The sequence below is a fragment of the Rattus norvegicus genome, chromosome 8, assembly GCF_021556685.1.
Source record: "Rattus norvegicus strain SHRSP/BbbUtx chromosome 8, alternate assembly SHRSP_T2T, whole genome shotgun sequence".
NCBI classification, from domain to species: Eukaryota; Metazoa; Chordata; class Mammalia; order Rodentia; family Muridae; genus Rattus; species Rattus norvegicus.
Genome location: NC_141541.1, coordinates 108,043,167 through 108,070,832, shown reverse-complemented (window position 1 = coordinate 108,070,832; position 27,666 = coordinate 108,043,167). Strand labels below are relative to the sequence as shown.

Genomic DNA, 27,666 nt, shown 5'->3' with positions numbered 1-27,666 from the left:
AAGCATCAGTAGACTACCCCATTCCCCACGGAGAAAATACATATGTGAGATTGTAGGCATAAATTATATTACCATTGACTATAATTTCAATGCTAATAAATAAAAACTGTATATTAAATTATGTATCATTTAATAGAGGTACACATAAAATACGGTTATCTATTGTTGTTGAAAATTTGACCAGAGATTCATAAGAACCTAGGGGTGTATTTACCCTACAGGCGATGCTTCAGAATTCATGAATTCAGTATTTTGATTCTTTTTAATATAATGACCATAAAGAATGAGAATCAATTTTATTGCAATACATCTTGTCAAGGTTTTTAACTAAGATGGCAGTGTTCTAGAAAGTACTGGAATGAGATTGATGTCTTCCCTTGCAGAGCCACATCGATGAGAACTCTGGATCTTCAAGGTTTTTTGGTTCAGTCCCTGTAATCCCCTCCTAACCAAAATGCCACACCTCCCAAGCAGCACCCCTAGTTGCTCACCCTCTACTGAGGAGAACCTGGTTAATCAGAACAGAAACTCCCTTCAAAGGCAAACAGTGAGTAGAGTGTACATATGGCGGAAAACAAATGGCTCTTGGTACCATGTTGTGGAAATTATCTCGTTCAGGTAGATAAAGAAGTAGGGCAAGCCCAGGCAGCACTGGTAAGTCCCCCCCCCCTCCATTACACGGTCAGTTCGTGACGTGTGCACCAGCCTCTCAGAGAAAACGCCATCCCTATACTTCCGTGTCCTCAGAACCTGCCTGTCTCTTGTCTTCTCCGTTTGTGTGGACACTGTGCTCCAACATGTCGGTGACCGCCTGCCAGGGCCTGGGGTTTGTGGTTTCACTGATCGGGTTTGCCGGCATCATTGCAGCCACTTGTATGGACCAATGGAGCACCCAGGACTTATACAACAACCCAGTGACTGCTGTATTCAACTACCAAGGGCTATGGCGTTCCTGCGTCCGAGAGAGTTCTGGCTTCACCGAGTGCCGAGGCTACTTCACCCTCTTGGGGTTGCCAGGTAAGGACCAGGTATCTGACTCATGCGGTAGCTAGGGGTAGAGACAGCAGCCTGTGCCTGAGATACCTGGAGAGGGACCAAGGAGCAAGAGAAGCAAAGATTCCACAGAAGCAATAGCCACTACCACAATGGTTAGAATAGAAGTGTAAGGAGAGGAACTTTCTAGAGCTGTTGATACTTCTGTTCCTTTAGTCTGTGGTATCTAGTTCTCCCAAGGACACATTTTTTTCTAGTCACTCTTACATGAGAAATGGCATAGTCTCAATCACCCTCAAGAACAGAACTGAGGAAACCCAGATACTCGACACTTTCTCCTTCTAGAGCCAAGAGTCCCCTTGCTGACTCAGAGACCGCATATTTCCTGAACAAATTCTCTGTTGAGGCCTCCTGTGCCTGGTCCCCAATTCCAGAATTTCTGAAGCTAACAGCCAGAATAGAAATGGGCCATGAAAAAGACCTGAAAGAAAGAGGCGTAGTTCTCAAGGGTGCACTGGATGAGCCAGTGCTTGGGGGTCAGGGAGACTCTGACCTTCAGAAAGTATTGGTCTCAAGGAACAAGACTGCAGACCCACACGGTGCAAAACTATCTGCCTGGCATTGAGTTCTGCCACGAGGGGCAGCTATTGTGGGCTACCAAGTCCCTTCCTCAATTGGCATGTTAGCCACATAAGATTGTAGGGTTTGTGCCTACTGCACTGGTCTCTTCAACTCGGAAAGAAGTTCAAGTCAGAAGAGAACGCTGAAAAGGACTGTCACTAATACAGTCAAGGGGGGGGGGGGTGTCGTCTTAATTTTGCTTATTTGTTCCTCCCACAGATGCACATGGAAGTCTTACTAAGGGAATAGGTCTGAGCTGACTGTTGTAGGAAGGATCAGAAACAGCACAGGGATTTCCCCACGCGGGACTTGCCATTTGACCACAGGGCCAAGACTTAAATACCCAAACAAGGAAGCGAGAGAAGATGGCAATTATATGGAGCTTTGTCCCTTCATAGATTTCCCCGTCCATATAGAACCAGCATCCCAGCAGTTGATACGGAGACCCTATTGGAATAGGTTTGTTCTACCAAATGACTGTGGCCATAAGATGTCCGGAACCTGGTGCTTCCTTGTACTGGACTTGCCCATCTGAGGAAATCCTGCCACGGCATTCCTGAAATATAGCTCCAGTTATTTCTGGAGTTAGAAGGACAGAGCTCTTTACACCATACCCTGTATTTCCGTTGGTAATCGCTGCAATTGGGTCTGTGCAAAAAAAACAGGTTGTGAAGTGAATGTAGACAGCACCGACAGACTGACTGCCAGGCGGCCTTCAGGCAAGCGTAGGCCGGGGTGCCGCAGGGTGACCTTTCCAGGCAAAATGCTCTTTGGGAATCAAGGACAGCAGTTCGCTGACCCCGGTAGAAAGAGATAGAAACAGGAGGGCAGGGTGTCAAAAAAAAAAGAAAGAAAGAAAGAAACAGAAACTCTCTGTGGCTAGCCGGGACATTACTGTTTCCTTTTCATTGTCCCGGAAACGAAGGCGCCAATGTTTTAAAGTTTCCACTGGGAATGCAAACGTAGTCTCTGGCTCAGTAAAAAGCACTTGAACACAACACAGCCCTCCAGAACAGTGGTTCTCAACCTTCTGCGACCCCTTAATTCCTCGTGTTGCGGTGACCCCCAAACATAAAATTACCTTCACTGCTACTTCATAACTATAATTTTGCTACTGTATGAATCATAATGTGAATATCTGTGTTTTCTGATAGTCTTAGGTGACCCCTATGAAAGGGTCATTTGGCCCCAAGGAGTCGTGACCCCACAGGTTGGGAACCACTACTCTAAAAGAACTCTAGGCATCGGACTGCCGGTTGCCTTCCTAGAAAAGAGCCATTCCACTAGGCTCACAGCCAGAGGTCAACCTGTTCCAAGATGACTGGCTGTAGACAAGATTCCTTCTTGGGGGACACAAGGAAGGAACAGCAAACCCTTGGGTTCCCTCACACAGATAGAAGTCATAGGGGATTAAACAATCCCAGAGGGGTTTGTAGGAAGTGGTGACAGGGATGGAGATGTTGAAAATAAACAGAATACAAATTTGGGGGGAGGATGACGGGTTTTTTTTTTAAGACAGGCTCTTACTATGTAGCCCTGACTGGCCTGGAACTCCCATGTATACCAGGCTAACCTCAAAGTACAGAGATCTGTCTGCCTCAAATATATGAAAGTGTCAAAGAATAAATTTTGTTAATGAAAAGTAATAATGTTCAATGTACAATATTTCAATAGCCTTTCACTATTTGTATGTCATTGTTCTTTTAAAAGTTTAGATCATATGTGTAATCATGATTTGTGTAATCATGCCTTTAGTGAACTATTTCATGAGGCTATATTAAAGGCAATTCATTTCTGAAAGGAAAAAAGGAAGGAAGGAAAGAAAGAAAGAAAGAAAGAAAGAAAGAAAGAAAGAAAGAAAGAAAGAGGGAAAGGAAGGAAGGAAGGAAGGAAGGAAGGAAGGAAGAAAAAAGGAGGGAAGGAGGGAAGGAAGGAAGGAAGGAAGGGAGGAAGGAAGGAAGGAAGGAAGGAAGGAAGGAAGGAAGGAAGGAAGGACAAAAGGCAAAGAGTTTTCCAGGCAGGGAGACTCCTGTCTGAGAAAAGACAGTGAGGTATGAGAGGGTGGAAAAAAACAGGCTCTGCATAATAGGGGTCAGTGGAGGAGGGAGCCACACAGTGCAGCCATAGGCCACAACACTTAAGGAGTGACACTTATGAAGAGTTGACAGGAGTCGAATGGGAAAAGTAAAAATGTCTTGCCAAAGTGACATTTCTTAAATTCTTCAGGTTCCTGGTGAGAGTGTTATTTTTTTTTCTTTTCCATTTTTTGGGGGGGGGCTGGGGACTGAACCCAGTGAGAGTGTTATTAAGACATTTCTTTGTCTTCAACCAACAGCATGCAGCAATGTAGACGTCTCACGCTGTGTGCTGGGTGTTATTTTAAGAAATCGGTATATCTTGGTATATATTTTCCAGTATTGTATATTCATTGAATTAAATAGCCTGTACTTTAATATTTTGAACAATCCTATGAAATAAGAGCTCTTGTTTCCTCCGCTGCACAGTCTGAGGAGGCACAGAGAGGTTAAAGCATTTGCCAAGTGGCCCTGCAGTGTAAATGGCTGGTCATGGTTCCCGGAGCTGCTCTCCGCAGAGCCTGGGCCCCTCTGTGGCAGGACTTCTGAGCAAAGATGAAGGGGCTTCCCTCAGAGAGTCTGGTCGAGCACTTATCAACAGGAAGATGGGAATGAGGACTGTCTAACTGTTTTTGTTTAAGAATAACAAAGTGATGGTCTTCATCGTTCTATACCAGATATCCCACCCAATTTTAATGCTTCCATAATTACAGTTGGGTTTTGCAGCAAGGGTGAACAAACAGGTTAACGGGACAAAACCTAAAAGACACGAATGTGGTTTAACAGAAGGTGCAGGAGGTCTTACAAAACACAGGGGAAAGAGGAGGCTATTAAAAAAAGGCTCAGAAATTATCAAGTGGGTTTTAGGGGAAGAAAATGGAATTATCAACCACCGCATACCAAGATGAGTTCAATATTAGTTAAATGGAAAAATACATTAACCACTCCTTAAATATTTTTAATTATAAAGTAACGTATAATGTTTTTGCCTCCTGCATGGAAAATAAATCTAAGAATAAAAATAACAGGAGAAAGCATGAAGGAGAAATCAATTCATTCAGCAAACACTTAATTGAGCACATTATATGTGCCAGATACTGAAAGACACATAGAATAGAATACATTTTTTTTCCAAAACTGGAAATGAAGGTAAAGAGCCAATGAGCAATGAAAACTGTGTTTGTTGTGCTTCCTGCAGTGCAGTGCGTACAATTAACAAACAGCTCCCGGAAACTCATAGTGAGCGATGATAACATGTTAGTGAGTGAACAAATGAGCAGCGCTGACTGCCAGGTCAAGAAAGAAAAACCTGCTTCATAAGGATTTTGTGGTTGTTGGGAGTTTCTTCAGACAGGGTTTCTCTGTGTGGCCTTGACTGGCCTAGGACTCAATTGATAAACCATAGTGGCCTTGAGTTTAAATCCGTCCAATCCCCACCAAGGGCTGGATTTAAAGGTGAGCTTCGTCTCACTCGGCCCAAAAGATTTTCTAAAAAAATAAAATTAAAAATAAAAAAAAAAAAACCTTCAGGGACTCAGAGCCAGTGGTAAGGGCTCAGGTAGTGGAAGGGCTTAGTATACAAATATGGTCGATCTGAGTTCAACCCATGGGTCTCATGCTGAAGGAGAGAAATGACCACCAGAAATGTATCACGTATGTACACACACACACACACACACACACACACTCACACACACACTCACTCACTCACTCTCACACACACACACACACACACACAGGCACGCATGCACACACACACCATACACACGCACACACACTCCAAACCCACAATAATAAAATAAACTTTTAAGTGCTCAAACTCTGGTGGCAAAGAGACACAAATTAAAACAAGTGATCATAAATAACTTACTGACTTCACAATGTTGGTGAAGGTATAGAATTATTTCCCCTTCTGTTTTTATGTTATATATGTGAGTTGTTTGCCTGCATTTATGTCTGTGCTCAGTGTGCTTTCAGTGGTCTCTGAGGCCAGAAGAAGGCATCAGATCCCTGAGACTGAAGTTACAGACAATTGTGAACCAGCCCTAACACTCTGAAAGAACAGTCAGGCTTCTTGACCACAGAACCATCTCTCCCCTAGAACAATCTCTTTAAATACCAATGTTGGGAATAAAATGTATGGGGAAATACCAATCTACATAAAGGAGATATTGTTTTAATACCTCACACTCTCTGGTAATTTAGTTCTCCTAAGAGTCTGTTAAAAGAGTAACCAGAAATGGTGGGGGGAAAGCTATATATTAAGCCATATATTGCTTTTCTATAAAAGAAAGTTAAAGATAAAAATCTAAGTGCAGAGAACAGAAAATCTTTATGTGAATAGCAGTGTGTCTATGTAAAGGACTAGTAAGTTAGACAAAGTATCCTTGTTAGAGCTTTGAAGACAAAGCACAACTAAGTGGGAATAGCAAACTATCAAACATATCCTCTCTTGACCAGGTAAATTGTAATCTCCTTACCAAAATTATTCATCTGGAGAACTGCCAAGAAAGTATATCCAATAGATTATCTGGAGTTTTAAAATGTGAGTGATTTGTTTAAATGACGCCAAACCTTCTATTATAAACACCAAACACTTTTAGTTCAGTATTCCATGTAGTAGTGTTTTGAAATTAATAAGTGTGTTGTTGTTCTTCTAGACAGTTGAACTAATACCTAGCTATAATGTTTTCATTGCTCTCTGGACCACCATTCTTGCCAAATTACTCAGTTGCTGTTATAGCTGGAAAAGTTAAGAAAACTGGGAGAATCATTTCTCCAGTTGGCAAAATGACATCAGAGGCTGGAAAGGCATGGCTGAAGTGGCAAGGAGCTGTGTTTAAGCTGAACACGGGGTGATTTCCCCGAGGACGTCAGCAAAACATCTCACTCCGTTCTAAAGATTACTAAACAAAGTTGTACTGGAGTCATTACTAGAAACAGGATCAGACCCAGGGACTGAACTCAGACAGATACGAGATCCATTTTAACAGCACCTGTTGTCACGGACGGAAACTCAGATTCTCGTCTGTGGACCACCATTCACTCTCTGGCAGAGACGGCTAAAACCGTGGTCACTCGTTCAGAGCACAGAAACTGCTCCCACACACACAGTCAAATGTTCACCTTCCAAGTGTTTTAAACATATCCTCTACAGTGCGTAAGACTCACAATTTCTCTCTTTTCATTCAGATTTCATGTAAGTAGATTTAGCTTTGGTTTATCACTTAAATTTAATTTTTCTTCAAAAACGAAAACAAAATTCACTGCCACGTTTCAAGCAAGAAAGAAAGCATATTACCTAAATAAGGTTCCCTCCCCAACTTCAAAAGTCAGTGTAAAACATCATAGAGAAACTGCTACAAATAAGAGATAAATCAAAAGTAGGGTTTTTTTTGTTTGTTTGTTTGTTTTTTTATGTTTTCAACCTATTTTGGTAGCGTTACAACCAGTGCTCAGGGGGAACAAGTGTGAGAACCAAACACACAGAGCTCTGTGGGAATGACAGCTCTGGCCTCTGGTAGAACCAAGGTTGGCAATGCCTCCAGAAGCAATGCCAAGAGTTAATCGGGAATCCATTCCACCAACACTATTCAACCTCGTTGATCAGTCTCAGTCCCCCAGCAGAGGCCAATCTCATCGACAGTTGTCTTGGCCTTGCAGCTCAGTTCAGTAGCACTCAGGGCTCCTCATCTGTCACGACTGACTTATCCCCTCATTCGGATTGTCCTGGGTCATGCTTCTGTCTCTACAAATACCAACCACGGAAAGTAGTGTGCAATCAAAGAAAGGGCTGCCCAGGAAGATCAACCATATTAACTATTTTTTGTGTTTATAAGGATAAAGGTTTGAGAGTAGGGGCTGTGTGCATCCAAGTTGCACCAACATTGAAGTACGGGCTGGCTTCCTGGAGAACTTGCTAGAGAAGTGGGGGTGTGGGGGAGTGTGTGTGTGGGGGGGGGGTGTATTTTAAGACCCAGAGACGTTCTAATTAAAATGTCTCTGAATTCAGAAGTCAAACATTCAGGACCCACATCAGGCTACAGGTTGATAAATTCTCCAACAAAACGTAGCTGCAGGGCAAACACTCGGCTCTGACCTCTTCAGTCAGTGTTCTCTCTAGTTGATTGTATAGCTTCCAATAAATTCACCTACTGTAGTGGAGACTATTACACAGTACCTGGAAGTTAGTGAGACCAGAAAGGGCCCTGGAATGTTCTCTTTAGTTCCCTACGAATGAAGAAACTGACCTACAAAGGCCAAATCACCAAACTCAGAGCTGCAGACGCTGTAGGCAGCAACTCCTGTGTCTGCAGCGGCCAGATCGGGAATTCCACCCAGCCCTCCCCTCCTTCCATGTTCACAGCAACAACCCCCTCCCCCCTCTCTGGTATTTGTATAGTTCCATTTTATGAGGGACAGCTCCTTGGGCCACCCCAATACCTGCAGATCGAGGGTGCATCTCTACAACCTGGCATCCCGTTCTCAACTTGCTTGTTCCGGCCTCTCAGTGTGCAGATAGAGCAGGAGCGCTGGTCTGGAAGCGACGGCTAGGAACCACCGCTATTGCCTCTTACGGTACTTGTGGTTGAAGAGATTTGAACAAATTCTTTTTCTACCTCATTCTTCTCTTTACGAATGAAATACTACCAGCTGCCCTGCCCCTTTGCGATCAGAACAGAAAGCTGACAGAAGTGTGAGGAGAATGTGGGAACTACGATAGAAGCACATGTGTGCGTCCCGGGGAAGATTTGTTATAGGTAAGGTCAGCCTTGGTGGTCTCTCCTCATTCTGTTCACGGGAGAGGACAAACTTTGATTTCGCCTAGATGGTGCATTCTGGGCAGAGCCAGAGACGGGAGGGCCTGAAGCAGGGGTAGAGTCCGTCCACTTAGCCTGCTCCACGTTCCAAACACCCGGGCGGCAAAGCTCAGCCAGACAAGTGCCTCTTGGGGCTACGTCTCCAACAAATGAAAACCATGCCCTTGAAGCAGGAGTGAAACCGAACTATCTAAGGAAAACAGTATGAGCAAACACGGAGCTGAGGGGAGCTTCTGATTAAGAGCGCTCCCCAGCGAGGCCGTACACTTTCCCAGCAGGAGGGTGGTGGCTTGCTCCTGGAAGTCTGTGCCCAGCAGCTGAAGCCATGGCCACCACCACGTGCCAGGTGGTAGGGCTCCTCCTGTCCCTCCTGGGTCTGGCCGGCTGCATAGCCGCCACTGGGATGGACATGTGGAGCACTCAGGACCTGTATGATAACCCAGTCACCTCCGTGTTCCAGTATGAAGGGCTCTGGAGGAGTTGCGTGCAACAGAGCTCGGGGTTCACTGAGTGCCGGCCATACTTCACCATCCTGGGCCTTCCAGGTAGGCGAGGTGATCGAGGGACGGGAGAGGCTGAGGGGCTGTGCAGTCTCAAGAACTCCCAGGACTGAGCAATCCAGCTCCGGGTGTGACCCTGGCTCCCAAAAAAAAGGTGTGAATAAAAGAATTTGGCCCTGCATCAAAGGGGGCAGTAGCCACATAGGAGATAGGAGAATTCATACAGCAGCCAAAGAGAAAGTGTCGAATATAAGGACATGCTGGTGAAGGCTAGTTCGAACCTTGTTTAAGGAGAACATAAATGGCTTCCTTCCGTTAGCAGGAGGCTCACTTCTGCCTGAACATAAGTGAGAGTAGGAAGCGGGTGGTGGTATTTTGTTATAGACAGAGAAATTTATCGAGAATGACTTCAATTGTACTTTCAATTTGATTAATTTTCTTGTAAAAGGGGGATCTGTGTGCGGTGTAGAAATATTGCGATTTCCTTTTTCTGCATTTGCAACTAAAAGATCTACTATACTTGCCCTAAAAACCCAAGTCGTCAAATTATCATATTATAACAATGTAGAATATAGTAAGTGAGACCATTTCACCTTTGAAGTTGAAGATGAATTTTGCTTCTAATACAGATGGGTATTTCATGCATCATAGGGACTTTGCGTCCTTGATAATATAGAACTCAGTTTGTATTTAACAAAACAGCGAGCAAGGGTATAGGTGTGGCTTTGAGTCTCTGAAACAAGCCCCTTGTAAAGAGATAAAGAAACAAACCTACAGGATGTAAAGGGGCTGTGGGGCCCTCGGAATGGAATTATAAAAAGCAATTCAATGAGTCCATCTTTGTTTTGAGGAGTAGTGGACAAGTGCCAGGGTGGACTCTGCCTTGGAAAGCCACTCAGCGCAGTGTCATGGTCACCGACTGGATGAGAAACCTGAATGGGAAGCAAGAGAAGAAGAAATAGCCGGAGGGAAGGAAAACAGGCTGGGAGAGATCATATTATGTTAAAGGGATAGGCCATGGGGAAGCCATGCAAAACCTGGATTGCTGCATGGCTAGCCATACCCCTGTCAAAAAGGACAGAGATCATATTCACATTTGATCTGTCCCATGCTCAGTACTCTCTTTCTAGCACCCAACAGACACTGCGGATCATGTGCTTTCTGTCACAATGCCTGCTCTGAACCTTCCAAGCCCTACTCACCCATGTGGCTCAACCCATTGCAGCACCTTTGATCCCGTTCTCCCCATATTGAGAATCCCCTCCCCACCCCCATAGACTTACCACCCATGCTCTGGGGGCTCTTTGTCTTCCTGTCTAGGATCCCGCCCTGCTGAGTCACCCCTCTCTTCACATCCTCCACCTCTCCTGCTAACCTGGGCTCCGGCCCTCCTTTCCTGGAAAATGTCTTCTTGTTTCTAACTATTATTGTCAAGTTCTGTCTCCTTCTAGTCACTGACAACCAAATTAAAAGACTATGTTTTCCCACTACTTCTAGACAAACTCATCCCCTTCCTCAGTCTGGTTCTGATCCTGTGTTCTAACTTATCTGCTTCTTTGACCACAGCACAGGGTTTGGGGTGGTTCTTCCAATCCTTGGCCTCCTACACATCTTAAGCCCCAAGCAATTTCCACGATTATCTGTTTCCTGATTGACTGGTGAGTAGGCATGAGAGTCTAACACAGGAGCCTTTCCACATCCCCCTTCTGCCTTTCTAGGGCTTCTGCTCCATCCCGTTCTCTCTCTCTCCTCTTAGTGTTCTCTGGCCCAGCTGCCTAGAATCTCCACCCCAACTGCCCTTTCCATAAATCTTGTCTGAATCTTCCCCACATCTTTAAATTTAATAGACTCCACAAGCCAGAGAGCCCAAGAGGATGCTCAGAGCCTAGAACTCTCCTGCCGCTTGACTCTGGTCATGAATCTAAGCAGTAGTTCCCGCATGGAGTACACAATGCAAAACTGGCCTTGTGGCCACCTGTAAATCCTGGTGGAGGGGACATGAGTGTGTAGCTGTCAATGGCTTTGATGGTACTTTGACATGGATGCTAGCAGAAGCAGTAAGAAAATGATTATTCAGTGTTGGGGGAGGGGTCGGAGTCTGAACTTTGGACTATTAACTTCATTAGTTACACATTTGTCTCACTCAGCTGTGTGCTAACACCGCTGTGAACCAGAGCAAGAGCCTCCTCCCAGTTCTTAACCTAGGGCCTGGGAGGGAGGCTATTCAGCAAACGGTTGATAAATTAGATTGAGCTGAATAATAAGAATTTAATTCAATGGTTATGCAAGCCATCTGCACACACAAAACACTTACAGATAAGATGTTTCCTCTCCCCAAAGGCAGAAGATTGACTTTGCCTTTGGACTATGCTTTGGCTGTTGTGTTCCCATGTGTAGAAAATGACCTGGTCCGCCTCCTTCTGAAGCAGACACTTGATCACCCAGTCTCATTATCGACCAACATCTTCTGCATGTTTACTGTCTATTGCAGGGACTAGTTTTAAAAACAGTTAGTAGTAGTTAACGCTAGCTGCTGTAACAACCACACTACACAGTTCAGTAGCTTCTCACAATGTGAATTTGCTGTCTGCCCTCAAAAAGTCCGTGGAAAAAGATTATAGAGATGCCACTCAGCCAAAGCAAGAGAAAGTCGTAAAGGGAGCACAGGAGCTTGTGAACATGGCCTAAAAGTGGCATGTGTCACCTCCACATAGAAAGCATTGACTACAACTAGACACATGGCCCTGGAAGTTGAGAGATGTGGGGGCTTACGGCTATTTGGATAAACATTAATGACCTCCGCCACAGAGGTCCTTTGAGTAGTAATTATCTGGGGTGCAGTCTACCCACCATGCTAACCTCCCAACACCCCCTTCAGCTTTCCAGGACATTGGTTTTGTTGTTGCTGCTGCTGCTGTTGTTGTTGTTTTGTCTTGTTTTTGTTTCCTTTGTTAGCTGATTGTGGTTCTTGCTCTATTGGACATGGAACCCAGGGCCAGGCCTTTGTACTCACTAGGCAGCTGCTCTCCAATGAGCTGCTTTTGAGCCTCACTTCCATACCGATTTCAGCTCCTCAAAACAGGTAATTCCTCGACTGCACAATGGTCAAAAGCTGTAGAAGCGTGCAAGCATACCAAGGATTTCTTTTTTTTTTTTTTTTTTTTTTTTTTGGAGCTGGGGACCGAACCCAGGGCCTTGCGCTTCCTAGGCAAGCGCTCTACCACTGAGCTAAATCCCCAACCCCATACCAAGGATTTCTACTCATAGTTTCAGCAAATACTGCTGACTTCCTCTGCATGTGATATGTTGTCTGATACAAGAGTATGATTTCAGAGGGCAGACATTTGATGGGAGAGGCCAGGAATCCAGAAGGAGGAAGGGTTCGAGGAGTTTCTGTGAAGAAAAAAAATTCCTTAGGACTTAACATCAGATAAGTATAAATATGACCATGGAGCAAAGACTCGAGCTTCTTGCTCAAAAACTTAGATGGAAGGAAGGGAAACTTGGCAGTACCGTATTCCATGTCAAGTCAGACAGGCAGCTTTAAAGAGGAAGCCCAGTTACCACCATAAATAAAAGCCCTGAGACGTTTCAAACCTGCCGAGGGGAGGAGGTCCTGGGCTATGTTGAGTTCAGGACACAATGAGCAAGGACTGCAAAGACGAATGGAAGGTCCCATAGCAATGCACTTTGTGCTGCTGGATGTTACTGCTCTTCTTCATCGGCTCTGTGTACCTGATACCTGATTTCCTCTTGCTGTGTTCCAGTCTAGGCAGCATGCAGTAGCCAGAAGTAAAGGGAGTGGCCGTGTGCTGGGCTGCACCGAGACTCTCTTACAGGGAAACAGGTACAGCTGTATTCTTAAAAGGTAGAAACTGAGAGGAAAGAAATGGAATGTGGCCAAAATCACATGGATGGCCACACAGCCACAAGTCCGAATGACTTTTCTAAACCGTTCCTTCCTCCTGCCTGGCCTGGTTCTAGTTCCAGCTGGGAATGGGCTTTTTGAGACCTGAAGAGAGATGGTCTGCACTTGAGGACACTAAGCATAAAAGATACTTCATAATCCACTCCCCTTTTGTAGCACAATTAACTGTGCACAAAAGAGTGTTGCCTCTATCCAGAGGGTGAGACATGTACTGTTTCCACTACTTTCTGGAGACAGGGCAACAGCAAAGGAAATATCCTTCAGCAAGCGGGAGAGAGAGAGCAACTACTACCAACCCCACGCCACAGCCACCATGAAGATGTGAAGTCAGATACTGCTTGCTTCAGATGTTTGCAAACATTTGGACCATGTTTGGAGCAGTGGCAAGCCTAGGGCTAGAGGCAGGTGTGTTAGGGATACCTTGGTCCCTGACATCTCCTGGCTTAACTTTCCCCAACTCTAAAAATACCACACTGTAAGGTGTGTATGTTAACTAGGCCGCCTATTCACAAAAGCTAGATGTTGGCATTGCTAAATCACCCCTGTGGCTATACCACCCACAATATTCAGAGTAAAGATGACTTAGGGTGCTGATCTTTCTCCCCCATCCCTGTCACATCTGCGTGCTGGCTCCTTCAGTATTTCTCAGCCCGACCACAGCACTAAGAACCTTGGGGTTTTCCATATGAGAAGTTTCAGCTCCCTGCTTCCGCATCACTGCCTAAAAGCAGCCACCACTGGAGAATTAGAGAGTTTCCCATCAACCAGCGGATCACATTTATAGACACAGAATGAGAGGTTTCAACCAACTAACATTGAACCCAAAAACCTACAAGGGCAAAACTATGACTATTCTGAGGAATCTTTCTAAAATTGTCCGTTCGTTTCTTCTTGCCCTTGGCTGAATGTGTCCTTGTGAAGTCTAATGCTCATAGGAAACCAGCCTCTCTATTCCCAGTTGCTAACAGAGAAACATGGTCCTGGGAGATGGGAGATTCCATCAGTCACAAAGTTAAGCTGGGATCTGGGAGTGGAGTGCTTCGTGGTTTTTAAACAAGCCGTTTTCCCTCCCTTCAAAGTAAAAAGAAAAGAAAAAGTAAAAAGCACGGGATGTCTTTTACTAAAAGGACAAGCACTCCAATGTTTACACATCATCGCACAAGTGAATGCCACGGGGAGCTGAGCCCATGTCTACAAAACCCCTGAGGACCTGTAATGTGGGTTAAAATGAGGCCACTTGCCCCCATTTCTCAAGGAGTAAAGCTGAGGCTTAAGGACCAGAATGTATGCTCAGCTTGCTGCCCTGGTGGTCCTGGTCCCCACAGCAGGGCCAGCTATCACAAAGTGGCATGCCTGGGGCCAGCCTTATCAGGGTACAGCATCATTTCTTGGTGGGGAGGCACATCCCTAGAGTTATATAGCTGGGTCTCATCTGAAAGGCTGAGAAAATACTAAGACAGAAGTACTGTAGACTGGGAGATGTAGGAACAACAGCCACTCTGCTTATCTCTTACTGTTCTGGAAACTGGGAAGTCCAAGGTCAAGGTGACAGCAAATCTGCTTCCTCCTGAAAGATGTAACCTTTTGCTGAGTTCTCACACAGTAAAAGGAAGGAGGGGCCGAGTATAACCATGCTTCTTTGAAACCCTTCATACTATTTATACCTACTGTGTTCGGGATTGAGTTCGTTCTGCTCTTCTGTTCACTGCTGGCCAGGTCCTGTGTCCCAGACCCCCACTTTGCCTGTGCTTTTAACCCTCCTTGCTACCATTAGGTCCAGCCTCCCTCTTCTCGGCCGTTGCAATCACACAGTCTTGGCAGTTCTATCACATGTTCCTGTGTAGTTTGTACAAGACAAAGTCATGTTGAGTTGCCAGGGAAAAGGTTCTGTTAGGGAAAGTAAACTGATAGTTATCAAGCCTGGCTTAATTTAATGAAGATACCAAGTGATACCCAGTCCTCATGACAATAAAGATGCAAGAGGCATCTTTATTTCAAACTCCAGAGTCGAGGGACCTGCATCCTTGAGGTCAAATGACTTACCTGGGGACACTCAGCTGGCATCACCGTGCGGCAGAATTTCAGAGACATGAGGGCCTTCCTATTGGTTCCTGGAGCTCTTGGGAGAACCCAGGTCTGCTTTGTTCTGAAGCTTCCCCTCTGAAGTCAGCTACAGACTTCCCTGTGTGGACTCCCCCTCTAGCCCTTCCTGTCTCCAACCAAAGACCCAGCTGCCTGAAATTGTGACTTCTCGCTCTGCTCCTCCAAGTCCCAGCCCGTGGTCTTTGGTTCTCAGTGAACTACTGTCTTCACTGAGGTGTTCTGATGCCAGCTAAGTGTGCACAGCTCTGGGCACTCTCTCTTCTCTGAGCATCCCTCAGGACCATTGTCACGCTTTACTCTAAAAGTCTTACACTGTGGAACAACCCAATGACAGGCTCAGAATGAGGCCAGGCCATTGTCATGTCTCTGAAGGTTCTGAGCATGCCCAGATGCAACCAGCACTGAGACCCACACCTTGGTGCCCCCTCACCCATCAGCCCACAGCTACTCTTCTGAATGAGCTATTTTGCAACAGGGAGGGAACTTGGAGTTCCAACCTTTTTGTTTGCTTTTATCAGCCCAGAGTCTTGCCCGCCCTTCTGGCTGATAAGGCTAATTATTCACTGGGAAGAATGTTGTAGTCACACCTTTGGTGCAGGGGATCAGAGGACAGAGCCTACTGACTCACACGTTATCGTTCCACAAGCCTGTGTCGCTTGATCAAAATATCAAATAAGAGACTCGTTGGAAAAAGAGGAACCTATGGTTCCTGGTAATTTTCCTATTTCTGTATATGGAGAAGGGCTTGGATTCCAGAAGGAAGACTCTTCAGTCTAAAAGGGAAGCTCAGATCACCTTCTTGTCTCTCCAAGATCATTAAAGATGGTGCATCACTTGTCTACCCACTTCCTGGCACCTGCCTCCATCAAACTAGGGGTTTCTAAGCAAAGAGGACTTTGCTCCATCCATTCAAGCCCAGGTTCCTAAACCCCATGTCACAAATCAATGTTGTATCCCTTCAAACGCCATAGAAGAAGAGGGGACAGAAGAAACGAAGAGGTTCTGAAAACCAAGAAGGGGCTCGGGGACATGCTGGAGCTCTTACTCAGAGCAAGTCCTACCCACATCACAGGTCAAGAAAGAGCAAACAAGAAGGAAGAACTTGAAAGCCTGGCACAAAAGCTGATGTGGCTGTCTGCCCAGGGCTCCAATCCCCAGGGTTCCTGGGGCAACTAGCAGTCACTCCCATGGCATTTTTGCCTTCTGTCTGCCAGCCCTGCCCACATTGCTACTCATCCACTAATGGGAGAGAAGCCCCCTGGCACAGCATGCGTGGGGTATGTTCCTGGGAACAGATTATGAAAGCCACTCAATGGAGTCAGGGGCCCCCTCCCTGCTGAGGGTGGAAGGAATGTAACTTTCATCGGACCAGGAAAAGGCCTTCATAGTTGTTTGATCAGTTCATTGGTGCTCAGTTGATTCTGGTTGTTTTATCTCAACCAGATGCTTAGCCAAGTGTTTCTCAATATGAATGAATTATATTGTACTTTTTAGTAGCTTAGGATTTGAAAGATGAAAACCAGAGCATTTTTTAAAACTTTTAGTAGGATCCTGGGTAGACTGAAAACTTCTAAGAGGCCAATGGGAGCAAGACAGAGGTGACGTCTCCAGTCCTTTTTTCCAAACGTCTAGTTTCCTGATGGTAACTTGTAAAAGCAGAACAGCCTGAAGATATTTATTTCCGGAGGGTGTGGGCTATCTCACAAATGTCCTCTGAGTCACAGTTCTGAACCACAAAACTCACTGTGCCATTCACTGTGTGTGCAAAAGACCCATGCCATGGGCTACTATCTCAGCATTCTCTGGCATTTACTCATCTAGAGCATTCCCAAGGTAAGAAAAAATATAAGGCTCAAGACTGTGGAAATAACTAATCTCAGGACGCCAAAGCCTTGAAGACAGGTCATTTCTCTGGAAAGTTCACTTCCTCCACAGTGATTGGGGGAAGTTTTGCAAAGGATTTGAGCTCTAAGTACATGATGATGGCGAGCACACGTAATCCCAATACTCGGCAGGCTGAGGTAGAAGAACTGCTGAGAGTTCGAAGCCAACCTGGGCTACATAGTGAGTTCAGGGCTATCCTTGAATACACAATGAAACTGTAAACAAAAAAAAAAAAAAAAGCAAAAGAAAAAAATCCCTAAAGCATGATGAGTGAACCAATTCACAGACGAGCATGTCGAGTCGTCATTAATTCATGGCTGTAATAGTTCATCTGTGTGTGTTGCCTCTAGACGCACAAAGACAGAAACAAATACATAAGTAGATAGCACGCATTTACATGTGTTGATAAGGAATACAATGTGTTCGCTCCCAGCACCTTGCAGGGCCAGCAAAACCACTGGGCATGGCTCTGGAATATAGGTACGGCAGAAGAGCAGCATCATATTTTACAAGTACACAGGTCTTAGTGCCCCTCCAACACTCGTGTGTTCTTTGTGTCCCACTGGAGTTGTCGATTGCACTAACACAGAACCCAGCTGCAACCTCAAGATGCCAAACTTCTTAGCTCTCCCGAGAATGATCAGAATGACAGCTCACAGAAACTTGTGCTGGAAATGTACCTGCTAGCGAGACCACAGATAGTGACGGTGACTTATAAAACACTCCACCCAGCAGAGAAGCAAAGTTAAAAAATAAGCCTCGAGTTCCTGAGGGAGAGGAGAATTAGAACAAGGTAGATGGAGGTCTGCACTGTTGAGCTGGGGTTGGTGCGATCTCATCTGAGCCAACCAAGAGCCGTGAAAAGAAGGCCACCAGAGCCATGGCGAGAAGGCCACCAGGAAGCTTTTCTGCTGTTTCTTTTATATTTCCAAATTTGTATTTCACCTCGAAATTATTAATCAACTTCACTGACACTAAGAATAACATCTCTTTCAGGTAACCCCCTCATTATTAGAACATCGTAGGGCCTAGAAGTCTTTATACATCTCTAATTGGCTCCTGATTGGTGCCTTGGGTATAAACAGTAGTGTGACCCTCATTTGGGGCTTTGTTTTTCTTCTCTAAGAAGGAATATTTCCCAGAAAAATGACTCACAGATAGTTATCTTCCCCCTCCCCCAGGAAGTGAGATAAAGACTTTGGGAGGTTCCTAGTAGCTCAGAGATGACCATTTCCTGGTTATATCATTATGAAACAATTTCAGCGGTTTCAAACAAGAGAGAAAAGGTCGATCTGCCCTCTGACATCGCAGTGCAGTGTAGGATGTTGGGCCTGTGCTTGTGATATCCGGTGACGTTACATCCCCTCCCATCAGCAATGATTATGCTTTGGAAACTGTCCAACAATTGGGCTGTAAAGACCTACAGTGATGGAAATACCTCACATACTTTAGAATCTCTTGATTTCAACTAACAGTCTCAACAGAAATGAGCTTCAAAATATGTTTCTTAGCGATGTCAGAATAACTCCTTGATCCCAAGAAAAGAAGGTATTTAGCCCTCTTAAGTAACGGTAACCCATCGCTCAGACTCTGCCAGAACTCTGTACCTCCCTCTTAACTGTCACCCTCTGGTCATTATGTGGCAGCTTCTCCACCTGGTGAAAGCCTGAAATCCCTGGACCACGTATTACACCCCTTGAGAGAGACCAATTTGTGTCCAAAGTACGAACATCGCACGTGAAGGTCTCATCTGCCACGCTCCAGTCACGTGCCCATGCTGGATTAAGTAATTGTGGTGAAGAGACAAGTTATTAGCCTGAAAGATCGGGATTGGTAGATAACGCAAAGTGGGTCAGTGGGTAATGCTGTCCTACAAGCTGTTTGCTTTTTGTCTAAACAGTCCGGCTTCCTAAATTGAGAAGAAGTAGAAAAAAAAAATTCTAAGCTTTTATAGCAATTGGACATTTCCATGACACTCAATCAAGTGATTATTTTCCAGGACATCAACCTAAGGCATTTAAAATTAAAAGATTTTTTAAAGCACTGGTTGGTATAAGACAGGGCAGCTCATGCTTTGCGTAATAGAGAGAAGAAGGGGCTATACCCAGAGGATAAAGCAATTGTGTCTGGTGTCTTAGATGTACCAAACATATGAAACATATGTACACACGGTACAGAGCTCGGCAGCTGAACTCCACCAGACTGACCCCCTCTAGGGGACTTGCCTACTGGAAGACACCAGGGACTAATCTGTCTTCCTTATAAAATTCCTGCATGGGCAAGCTTGATGCACGTCTCTCGATGTTTCATCAAATGCTCATTCCTGACATCCCATACCCAATGTGACTGTTGAGATGATTCGCCATCTTTCAATGACAAACTGCGTTGGACACGTCTGGAGGTGAGGTCACTATAGCAGGATCCAGTAGGACCTACAGCAACAATCGAGTCCTAGGAAGGGGACACCGTGGATGAACTGTGGTCACGTTGAAAGGCTTAATATAGAGAAAATAAAGCACTGTTGGTATCGTCTTGGTACCTTGATTTCTTCGTGCCAGACTTAGTGCTGAGTCTCTGTACAATTTGCTTTCAGTTCCTATGCAAAGACAAGCAGAATGATGTTTGGGTTACTTGAGTTTCCTGACAGCTCAATAAATTATTTTTTGGTCATGTTAGACAAATGTTTTCCCTTTCTGGGCTCAGATTATAAAATTTTGAAATGCTGCTAATAAATACCCAGAGCTCCCTTAACCGCACTCAGCCATCATTCTCTCATTCTATGGGAATCTCTGAGCACATCCTTCATCCCTCAGAGAAGTTACAAGGGATGCCTTCTTGTATTTCCCACAACTCCATATATTTGCACAATGTCAAAGAAAACAGTTTATAGTCTTGAAGTCCTCAAAGGTTCAGCGCTGGTTAATTGGAGTTGCTTGTGTTTTGCCAACCTAAAAAAACCTAATCCGTGTAGTTATGGTCTGCCTGTGTCATGCCCCTTCCCCTACAGCCATGCTGCAAGCAGTGCGAGCCCTGATGATCGTGGGCATTGTTCTGGGGGTCATCGGCATCCTGGTGTCCATCTTCGCCCTGAAGTGCATTCGCATTGGCAGCATGGATGACTCTGCCAAGGCCAAGATGACTCTGACTTCTGGGATTATGTTCATCATCTCAGGTAAGCACACATTCCCCCTCTCATGCACTGCAAATGGTAGGACAAATTATTCAAATATATTTGGACACACCAGAAGAGGGCATCAGATCTCATTACAGATGGTTGTGAGCTACCATATGGTTGTTAGGATTTGAACTCAGGACCTGTGGAAGAGCAGCCAATGCTCTTAACTGCTGAACCATCTCTCCAGCTCAGAACAAATTATTCCAATAGGAGAAACATGGTCTCTCCCCACTGTTGAACAGAACTCAAGGTGTTTCACCCTGGGATTTGAGATCTGGGTGTGTGTAAACCAAATTACACTCTACAGAACTATAACCAGTTCTAAGGTCCCTCTTAGCTGCCACTGACACTATAAGGCAAGTATGGGTCTGGGCCCTTAAAAATAGCATTTTCTGGGTGAGACTCTAGAAAATGGTTTTAAGGGGAAAGCTCTTGCCAGTAACCAAAGATCAGCTCCCAAATACTTGGGTTATTTACCCTTGGTCCCAAGGTGTGTGGAATCATCTCTTTCTGCATGCACACATGGATCCTTCCAGAATTAAATATGAGAGAAGGACCTTGCCCACTGTCTAGCACAAAGTGGGAAGTCAACCGTCAGTGGTTGGTTGGCCATTCTGTTACAGGAATGGACTATCCTACGGTCTTCATCTGGTCTCACTTCAGCATAAACTGCCACAGAAACACTGCGATCCCTTAGTTCTTGCTCTTCGCCCGCAGGAGTCTGTGCAATCATTGGTGTGTCTGTGTTTGCCAACATGCTGGTAACCAACTTCTGGATGTCCACGGCCAACATGTACAGCGGCATGGGTGGGATGGTGCAGACCGTTCAGACCAGGTAACTTCCGAGTCCACTTCCCTGTGATCCACCGTGAATATTGTAAGAGGATGAGTAAGTCATGCGCTTAACGTGACTGTCAGTGCCTAGAATAGCAAGCATTTATCAGAGGCAACCACGCCATATCGTAACTCAACAGTGATCTGTAAATTCATAAACTTCATTTCTATAAAATACCCTTGCTGATATGGCTTGAGGTTGATCTGGCATTTGCACTGAAATGCAGCAACGTTCACAGTATTTATCTAGCAGGCTTAGACAGGCTCCATCGTGGTGGCAATACGACAGGCCTGGCTAACCCATGATGTAAATGAGCATCAACTTAGACCCACGGTCTATAATGGCAGCTTGGTGGGAGCGGGGAAAGGAGAAGGGAGCATGGTGCAGTGCAGGTAAAGAAAATGCTATTTCCGGGGCTGGGGATTTAGCTCAGTGGTAGAGCGCTTGCCTAGGAAGCGCAAGGCCCTGGGTTCGGTCCCCAGCTCCGAAAAAAAAAAAAAAAAGAACCACAAAAAAAAAAAAAAGAAAGAAAATGCTATTTCCTCCTGTGCTGCTGCCTTGCTCTCTCTCTCATTCATTTGCCCAGCAGATGTATTGAACACCTGCTATGGCCCAGGCAGAGACAAACGCAGTGCAAGGCAGAGTGCAAGAGACAAATGAACTCCACCACTTGTGTGGAGACCTAGGAAAGGGAGCAGGACCTTTTTTAATTGTTGAGATTTTATTTCTTTTTATTCTATGTGTATGAGTGTTTCCCTCTGTGTGTGTCTACATACCACATTGTGCAGTGCCTGAGGAGACCGGAAGAGGGTGTCATGGCCCTTGGGACTGGAGTTACAGATGGTTCAGAGCTGCCATGTGGGTGCTGAGAATTGAACCCAGGTCCACTAGAAAAGCAACCACTGAACCCTCTTTCCAGCCCCAGAAAAATGTTTAATGGAAAAGCAGCATCAATACCAATATTTGGCAACACCAATACCTATATTTGTTTAGCCCAAGTATCAGATTGATGCATCTTATCAGTAAGCACCAGTCAAAACCCAAAGGAGGGTGGCATATATCCCTATGCAAGGAAGTGACTGGTATTTCTCCAGCCACCCAACGAGAGGAAAGGACAGGGTACGGAGAGGATGCAGCCATCATGATCTGACTCTCTGGAACTCCAGGTACCAGTCATATGTCTGCTTTGTTTCAAGACTGAGGAGGAAAATGGTCCCAGAAGCTGCCATTACTCTTCTGCATGTCTCTCCCATAGACTCTTGGTTAGAAGGAACACTCTGGGGCTGGAGGGATGGCTCAGTGGTTAAAGGCACTGACTGCTCTTACAAAGGTCCTGAGTTCAATTCCCAGGAGTCACATGGTGGCTCACAACCATCTGTAATGGGATCCAATGCCCTCTTCTGGTGTGTTTGAAGACAGCTACAGTGTACTCATATTTAGAGAATAAATAAATAAATATTCTTAAAAAGAAAAGGAAGGAAGGAAGGAAGGAAGGAAGGAAGGAAGGAAGGAAGAAAAAAGAACGACCTAGAAGTCGCAGAGCAAGTCATTCCTGATTGCCTGAGACTTTCTCAATTTTAATCCTAAGAGTCTCACATCCTTTGAAAGCATACCCTCAATGACCTAAAGTCCAACTCCTAAAGGTTCCACCATCTCCCAATAGTACTGCCAGTCTTTAATGCCTGAGGCTTTAGGGAAAAGTCTCTATGTAACGCCATCCGAAATAAGGTCCACTATTGGAACTCAAAATGCCAAAACTCCTTCAGAAGCAACTTGAGGGTGATCCCATCACTCTTAAGCACCTCTGGCCAAGTGTTGCAGTCTCTCTCATTGAGCAGCAGAGAGACAACGTGGGGACTAAACAGAAACGAGCGTAACTGGAAACAAGGGGAAGAACCTGACGGGTTTAGTCAACTCTATTCACAACATCTCTCCTCTCAGGTACACTTTTGGTGCAGCTCTGTTTGTGGGCTGGATCGCTGGAGGCCTCACACTAATTGGAGGTGTGATGATGTGCATCGCTTGCCGTGGCCTGACTCCTGATGACCGCAAGTGAGTCCTCCCTTCGTCGCAGCTAAAACTTCATTTGATGCATACTTTGTAGCCAGAATAACTGGTCCACATACACGGAAGATTGATATTGGCCACCGGGATGGTTGAACTTCCCCCTTTATAAGGAACCTAAGAAATAGAACAAGATCCCCCACGGAGTGTTTAATGTGGATACTCTTTGAAACTTGGGGTGGAGTAAACTCCTCTAAGGTCCTTCCAGCTCCAAAACCTCCTAATTCCGTAATCCTAACCTGGAAAAGATCTTTGTGTCACTACCACCTGCAGAGATATTTGGCAACATCTAAAAGTATTTGGTTGCTTTGGCAATGGTAGGGAAAAGGAATCTGGTTTCTAGTGGGTGTATATGTCCAGGGTGGACATCCAGCAATGTACAGGAGCAGCCCTTACCACAAAGGATCTGCTCAAAAAATATCAACAGCCCTGCTGCAAAGAAACTCTGCTCTGAACTTTTGTCAAGGACCTGGGATTGGTAGAACCAGATTGGGTAAATGAATTGTTTTAATATAAATGTAATCAGTGAATTAATCCAGTGGCTGTATTTTTTTTAACCTTTGCTAGACGCCAATAACCACACAGAGAAACTAAGATTTCAATACCTGGGCCTTGAATGACTTACCTTAACCCCCTATGCTAATTGGACTACGGCCCAGCCATCCCCAAGACGCTTGCTGTTTAATATTGTTCCAGCTTCCTCTGCTTCAGATGTTTCTTCCCACGGTATCTTCTCAGACTCTCTACTCATGAGGTCCTCATTCCAATCTTTCTTCCCTTCTCCCTGACTGGCAGAAGTTCCTATTCCCTCTTCTGCCCAGCCATTGGGTAATCAGCATTCACACAAACTTGAAACAGGAGATTCTTGACATAGACATCACAATGCCGCGTCCAGATTGAAACAAGATATGAGATAGAGAAATCTTCATTTGAGTAACACAAGGATAACCTTAACACAATGCTCAAAAACATTATACCTACAGGATTGTGTGGTGGTTCTAACTACTCACCAGCCCTGTAACCACAACAGGTGCTTTCTGCTCTCCCACCCTCTGATGGAGAGCATTAGGACTCTTATAGCACAACACCCTACAATAGCTAATTTATAAACAAAATAATGTATTTATTATGGCTCTAGTGATGGGAAGTACAAGACAAAGGCATTGGGATGGATATCTGGCAAGAGCCCAGTCTCTGCTGCTGAGATGGGTCCTTCCTGTATTATCTGCTGGAGAGGAAGACTGCTCACACAGGAGAAGAAACAGAAGGGTTAGGAAAAGACCTCTGGAGCCTTTTACGAAGCACAAATCTCTCATGGCTTGATCACATTTCCAAAGGCCCATTTTTTCCCCTGGTTTTTTGAGACACGGTTTCATTGTGTAGACTTGGCTGTCTTGGAACTTACTCTGTAGACCAGGCTGGCCTCAAACTCAGAGATCTGCCTGCCTCTGCCTTCTGAGCACTGATATTAAAGATGTGTGACACCATCGCCCCAAAGGCCCATTCCTTAACATCATCACTCTGGGGGATTAAATTTTCCCGTAAATTTTGGAGGGCACATATTCACACCACAGTAGACTCTGATAACTTGTCCATAATACAAGCAAATTAGAAGTTACACGTATGCACATTCCAGCCGATATATTCCACGGTCCTTTATCAAAACAAGATCCCACTGGACAGTGTCAGCTTCGTTTTAATAACAGAACAACTCCATAGTCAATAACAACCATCTCCTTACAGCTCTAGCATATATGTGTATAAGACAGAGAGACAGGCAGAATTTTTTAATTAGTTTTTTAGTTTAGAACCAAAAACAAACAAAGCCATGGAGGCACACACTTGTAATTCCAGCACTGAGGAAGCCAGGGGAGTCAGGAGTTCAAGGTCATCCTCAGCTAAACAACAAGTTAGAGGCTCAACCTGTCTCGTGTGGGCTACTGTCAGAAAGGAAGGATGGAAGGAAGGAAGGAAGAAAAGAAATAAGAGAAAAGAAAGGAAGGAGGAAAGGAAAAGAGACAAGAAATAAAAGAAAGATAGAGAGGAAGGAAAAGAAAAAAGAAAGATAGAAAGAAAAGGAGGGAAAGAGAAAGAAAAGGAAAGAAGGAGAAAAAAGAACAAGAACAGGCCAATCTCATTTAAGTTTGCACGAAACATAAAATCATGACAGGTTTCATTATGACATTTCCAGACAAGTGTCCAATTTTGCCCTTATTTCTCTAATCACCCCACACGTTTCCCATCTCCCCTCCCTCCTTGCTGATCCCCCCCGTTCCTTCCAATAGTCCTCCCTTGTGCGTTCATGAATGTATCCCATCACCTTCTCAGACACCCTTCTTCTCTTGTTTTAAGTCTCTCTTCCCCCTACCAAGTCTCCTCTCATTTTTGAAGGACCGATGTAAAAGCAAGAAATTTTGCTTCACCACAGAAAGCTTATGTCCCTAAGAACATGGTGACCAACAACCTTAGTCTGACGGAGACTGCCACACCTCTTCAAACACTGAACTGTCCCCTGCTGAGACGGAAGCCATCAGGAGGAAATGGGAAAGTCAATCCTCCTACTAACCGCACCAGTGTTCATGGGCTTTTTCCTTTCGTTTCAGCTTCAAAGCCGTGTCCTACCACGCTTCTGGCCAAAATGTTGCCTACAAGCCTGGAGGCTTTAAGGCCAGCACTGGCTTTGGGTCCAACACCAGAAACAAGAAGATATATGATGGGGGTGCCCGCACAGAAGACGATGAACAATCTCATCCTACCAAGTACGACTATGTGTAGTGCTCTAAGACCGCCCCCCCAACATGTGTGCAGAAGAAACCCTTCCCCAAGGAAAGCTCACCCCAAAGCAAGGAGATTCTACCTTGTTCCCTTGTTGCTTTTGACTGACGGTTGAAAGTTGGTAAAGTCTTAATTTCATCTGTGGGGAGGCTAGACAGTCTTGGCCACACGTCTCTAAATACTCCATCACAAAACAACCGAGTTACCATTTACAGGTTAAGAGACCACCACACCCACCCTTCCCAATCCTCTGTTTTTTTACCATAGTAAATCTGGTGATGGAATGTAATTCGACTCATGGACTAATACTTTGATAATTTCTAGAAATTTAAGCCTGATGATGATCTATTTCCCAGCTTGACCCCACCCACCCCCCCCAGGGAAATTTTAAAAGAAAAAAATAGATTAAAAGGCATTATTTACTACTCAATTTTGCCTTACCAACCTCACTGATAATAATGAACACCGATTAGAGAAAGAATGCTAGAGGAAAGATGGTTGTGGCCTCCCCAGTCTGTCATCTGAACCCTTCATACATGGTGATCTAGAACATTATTAGCCACGGTGATCTTCAAGGAGGCAAACAAGTCCTGTCTGCTTCTCTTGGCATCTGCTGACTCTAACAAGACCGTTTCAGAACTTTCCACTGGAAGTCCTCTTCCTCTCAGAAGTCAGAAATTCTCCCTAGAAGAATAAGAAATAAATTCTTTTGGTAACCTGAGTCCTACGTATAATATTACATAGTGTATTAGAAAAATGGTATGATATCTCAGTGAATTAGTTTCAGCCTTACATATAGAAAAATCCGGGAAAAGAATCACCCCTTGACATTGTCTATAGTGTAAGATCCTACAGAAATCCAAACTTCAACAAAAGCTCAACTGATCCTAATTGTTTTCTTTTGAGGTCTCCACAACCTTAATACCCACAGATGCAGCCTTTGTTTAAAAGGAAAAAAATCAAATCCTAGAAAGTAGCTTAAAACTTGTTCTTAAAAAAAAGTGATCCTGTGTGTCGGACATAGCTACAGTCCCTGCCAGTCGACAGGGCCCTGCGGTCAGTTTTGTGGTTCTGACAGCAGTGCCAGGCATTAATATGCAGACCACACCCTTCTCTGTGCTTGTAGGACTACCCTGTTAAGGAGAAAACATGAACTCCATCTCAGTGTACAGCCTGAAAACTCCCAGGAAATGGAGACAGGGTGCTCTCTAAAACCTACCTGAGCCTGGAACAGCCCTAGTGCTGTAAGAGTCTGGCCATCGGGTTGCTATGGAGAAAAGGAGCAGTCCTTACATTAATAGTGCATATCTAAGTGACCAGGCTGGGAGGGTGTATTGGGGGGGGATACTCAGGGATGGCTCTGGTCTGCACAGACCATCTAAGGAGCTGTGCTAACCAAGAGCTGGGATAATACACAGTCGTACACTGGTGTCCCAGTGGTTTTAGCTTATATTGAAGAAGGCCCTCCTGAAACTCAATATTTGAAATGGCGTAAAGCATGAACAGATCAAACAATTTAAGGGGATGGGGGAGGGGAAAGGAGGTACAATGAGCAATCTAGGCATAAAGATTGTTAGGGTTCATGGGGTCTGAATGGAAGGTCATCCCTTTGAGGCCATGGCCACAGTGTGCCCCCCCCCCTACGTGCCCACGCACCAGAAAGTCTCTGGTCAAATTAGAGGCAGCGAGAAGCAGCTGTTTTCAGTCAGTGGGTCTCTGTGTGGCACCTGGTTGTTTCAAAGTTTCCCTCTACACTGCGCTTCGCCATCTATCGCCATTGCTGTCTCATTGTATGCATTGAGTATTAACCTCCATGTTTTGTAACTTAAATATTAAAACACTGTTGACTTCCGTTTGGATAATTGTCCCTTTTCTTCCCCCCTAAGCTTTGAG

General features: G+C 45.0%; 1 protein-coding gene and 1 long non-coding RNA gene across 12 annotated transcripts in view; one reads left to right on the top strand and one right to left on the bottom strand.

Annotated features, from left to right (window-relative positions):
• The window catches only part of LOC134480090 (uncharacterized), a 67,278-nt gene extending 56,737 nt beyond the window's left edge, over nucleotides 1–10,541 (bottom strand). For 4 of the 9 annotated variants that reach the window (XR_015627985.1, XR_015627986.1, XR_015627980.1 and 1 more), the window contains exon 1: nucleotides 8,133–8,783. This is a non-coding gene — a long non-coding RNA (uncharacterized LOC134480090). Of the gene's footprint in view, nucleotides 1–8,132; nucleotides 9,942–10,292 lie in introns of those variants that run through there. The other 5 variants (XR_015627987.1, XR_015627983.1, XR_015627981.1 and 2 more) reach the window with 5 other exon arrangements.
• Cldn18 (claudin 18) lies at nucleotides 519–27,625 on the top strand. Of its 3 annotated transcripts, none has more exons than XM_087562314.1 (5): nucleotides 519–1,017; nucleotides 19,932–20,096; nucleotides 20,817–20,934; nucleotides 22,876–22,986; nucleotides 25,602–27,625. In XM_087562314.1, the coding sequence occupies exons 1-5, from the start codon at nucleotides 798–800 to the stop codon at nucleotides 25,771–25,773; spliced, it is 786 nt and encodes a 261-aa protein (XP_087418440.1). In that variant the 5' UTR covers nucleotides 519–797; the 3' UTR covers nucleotides 25,774–27,625.
• Nucleotides 27,626–27,666: the final 41 nt, after the last annotated feature.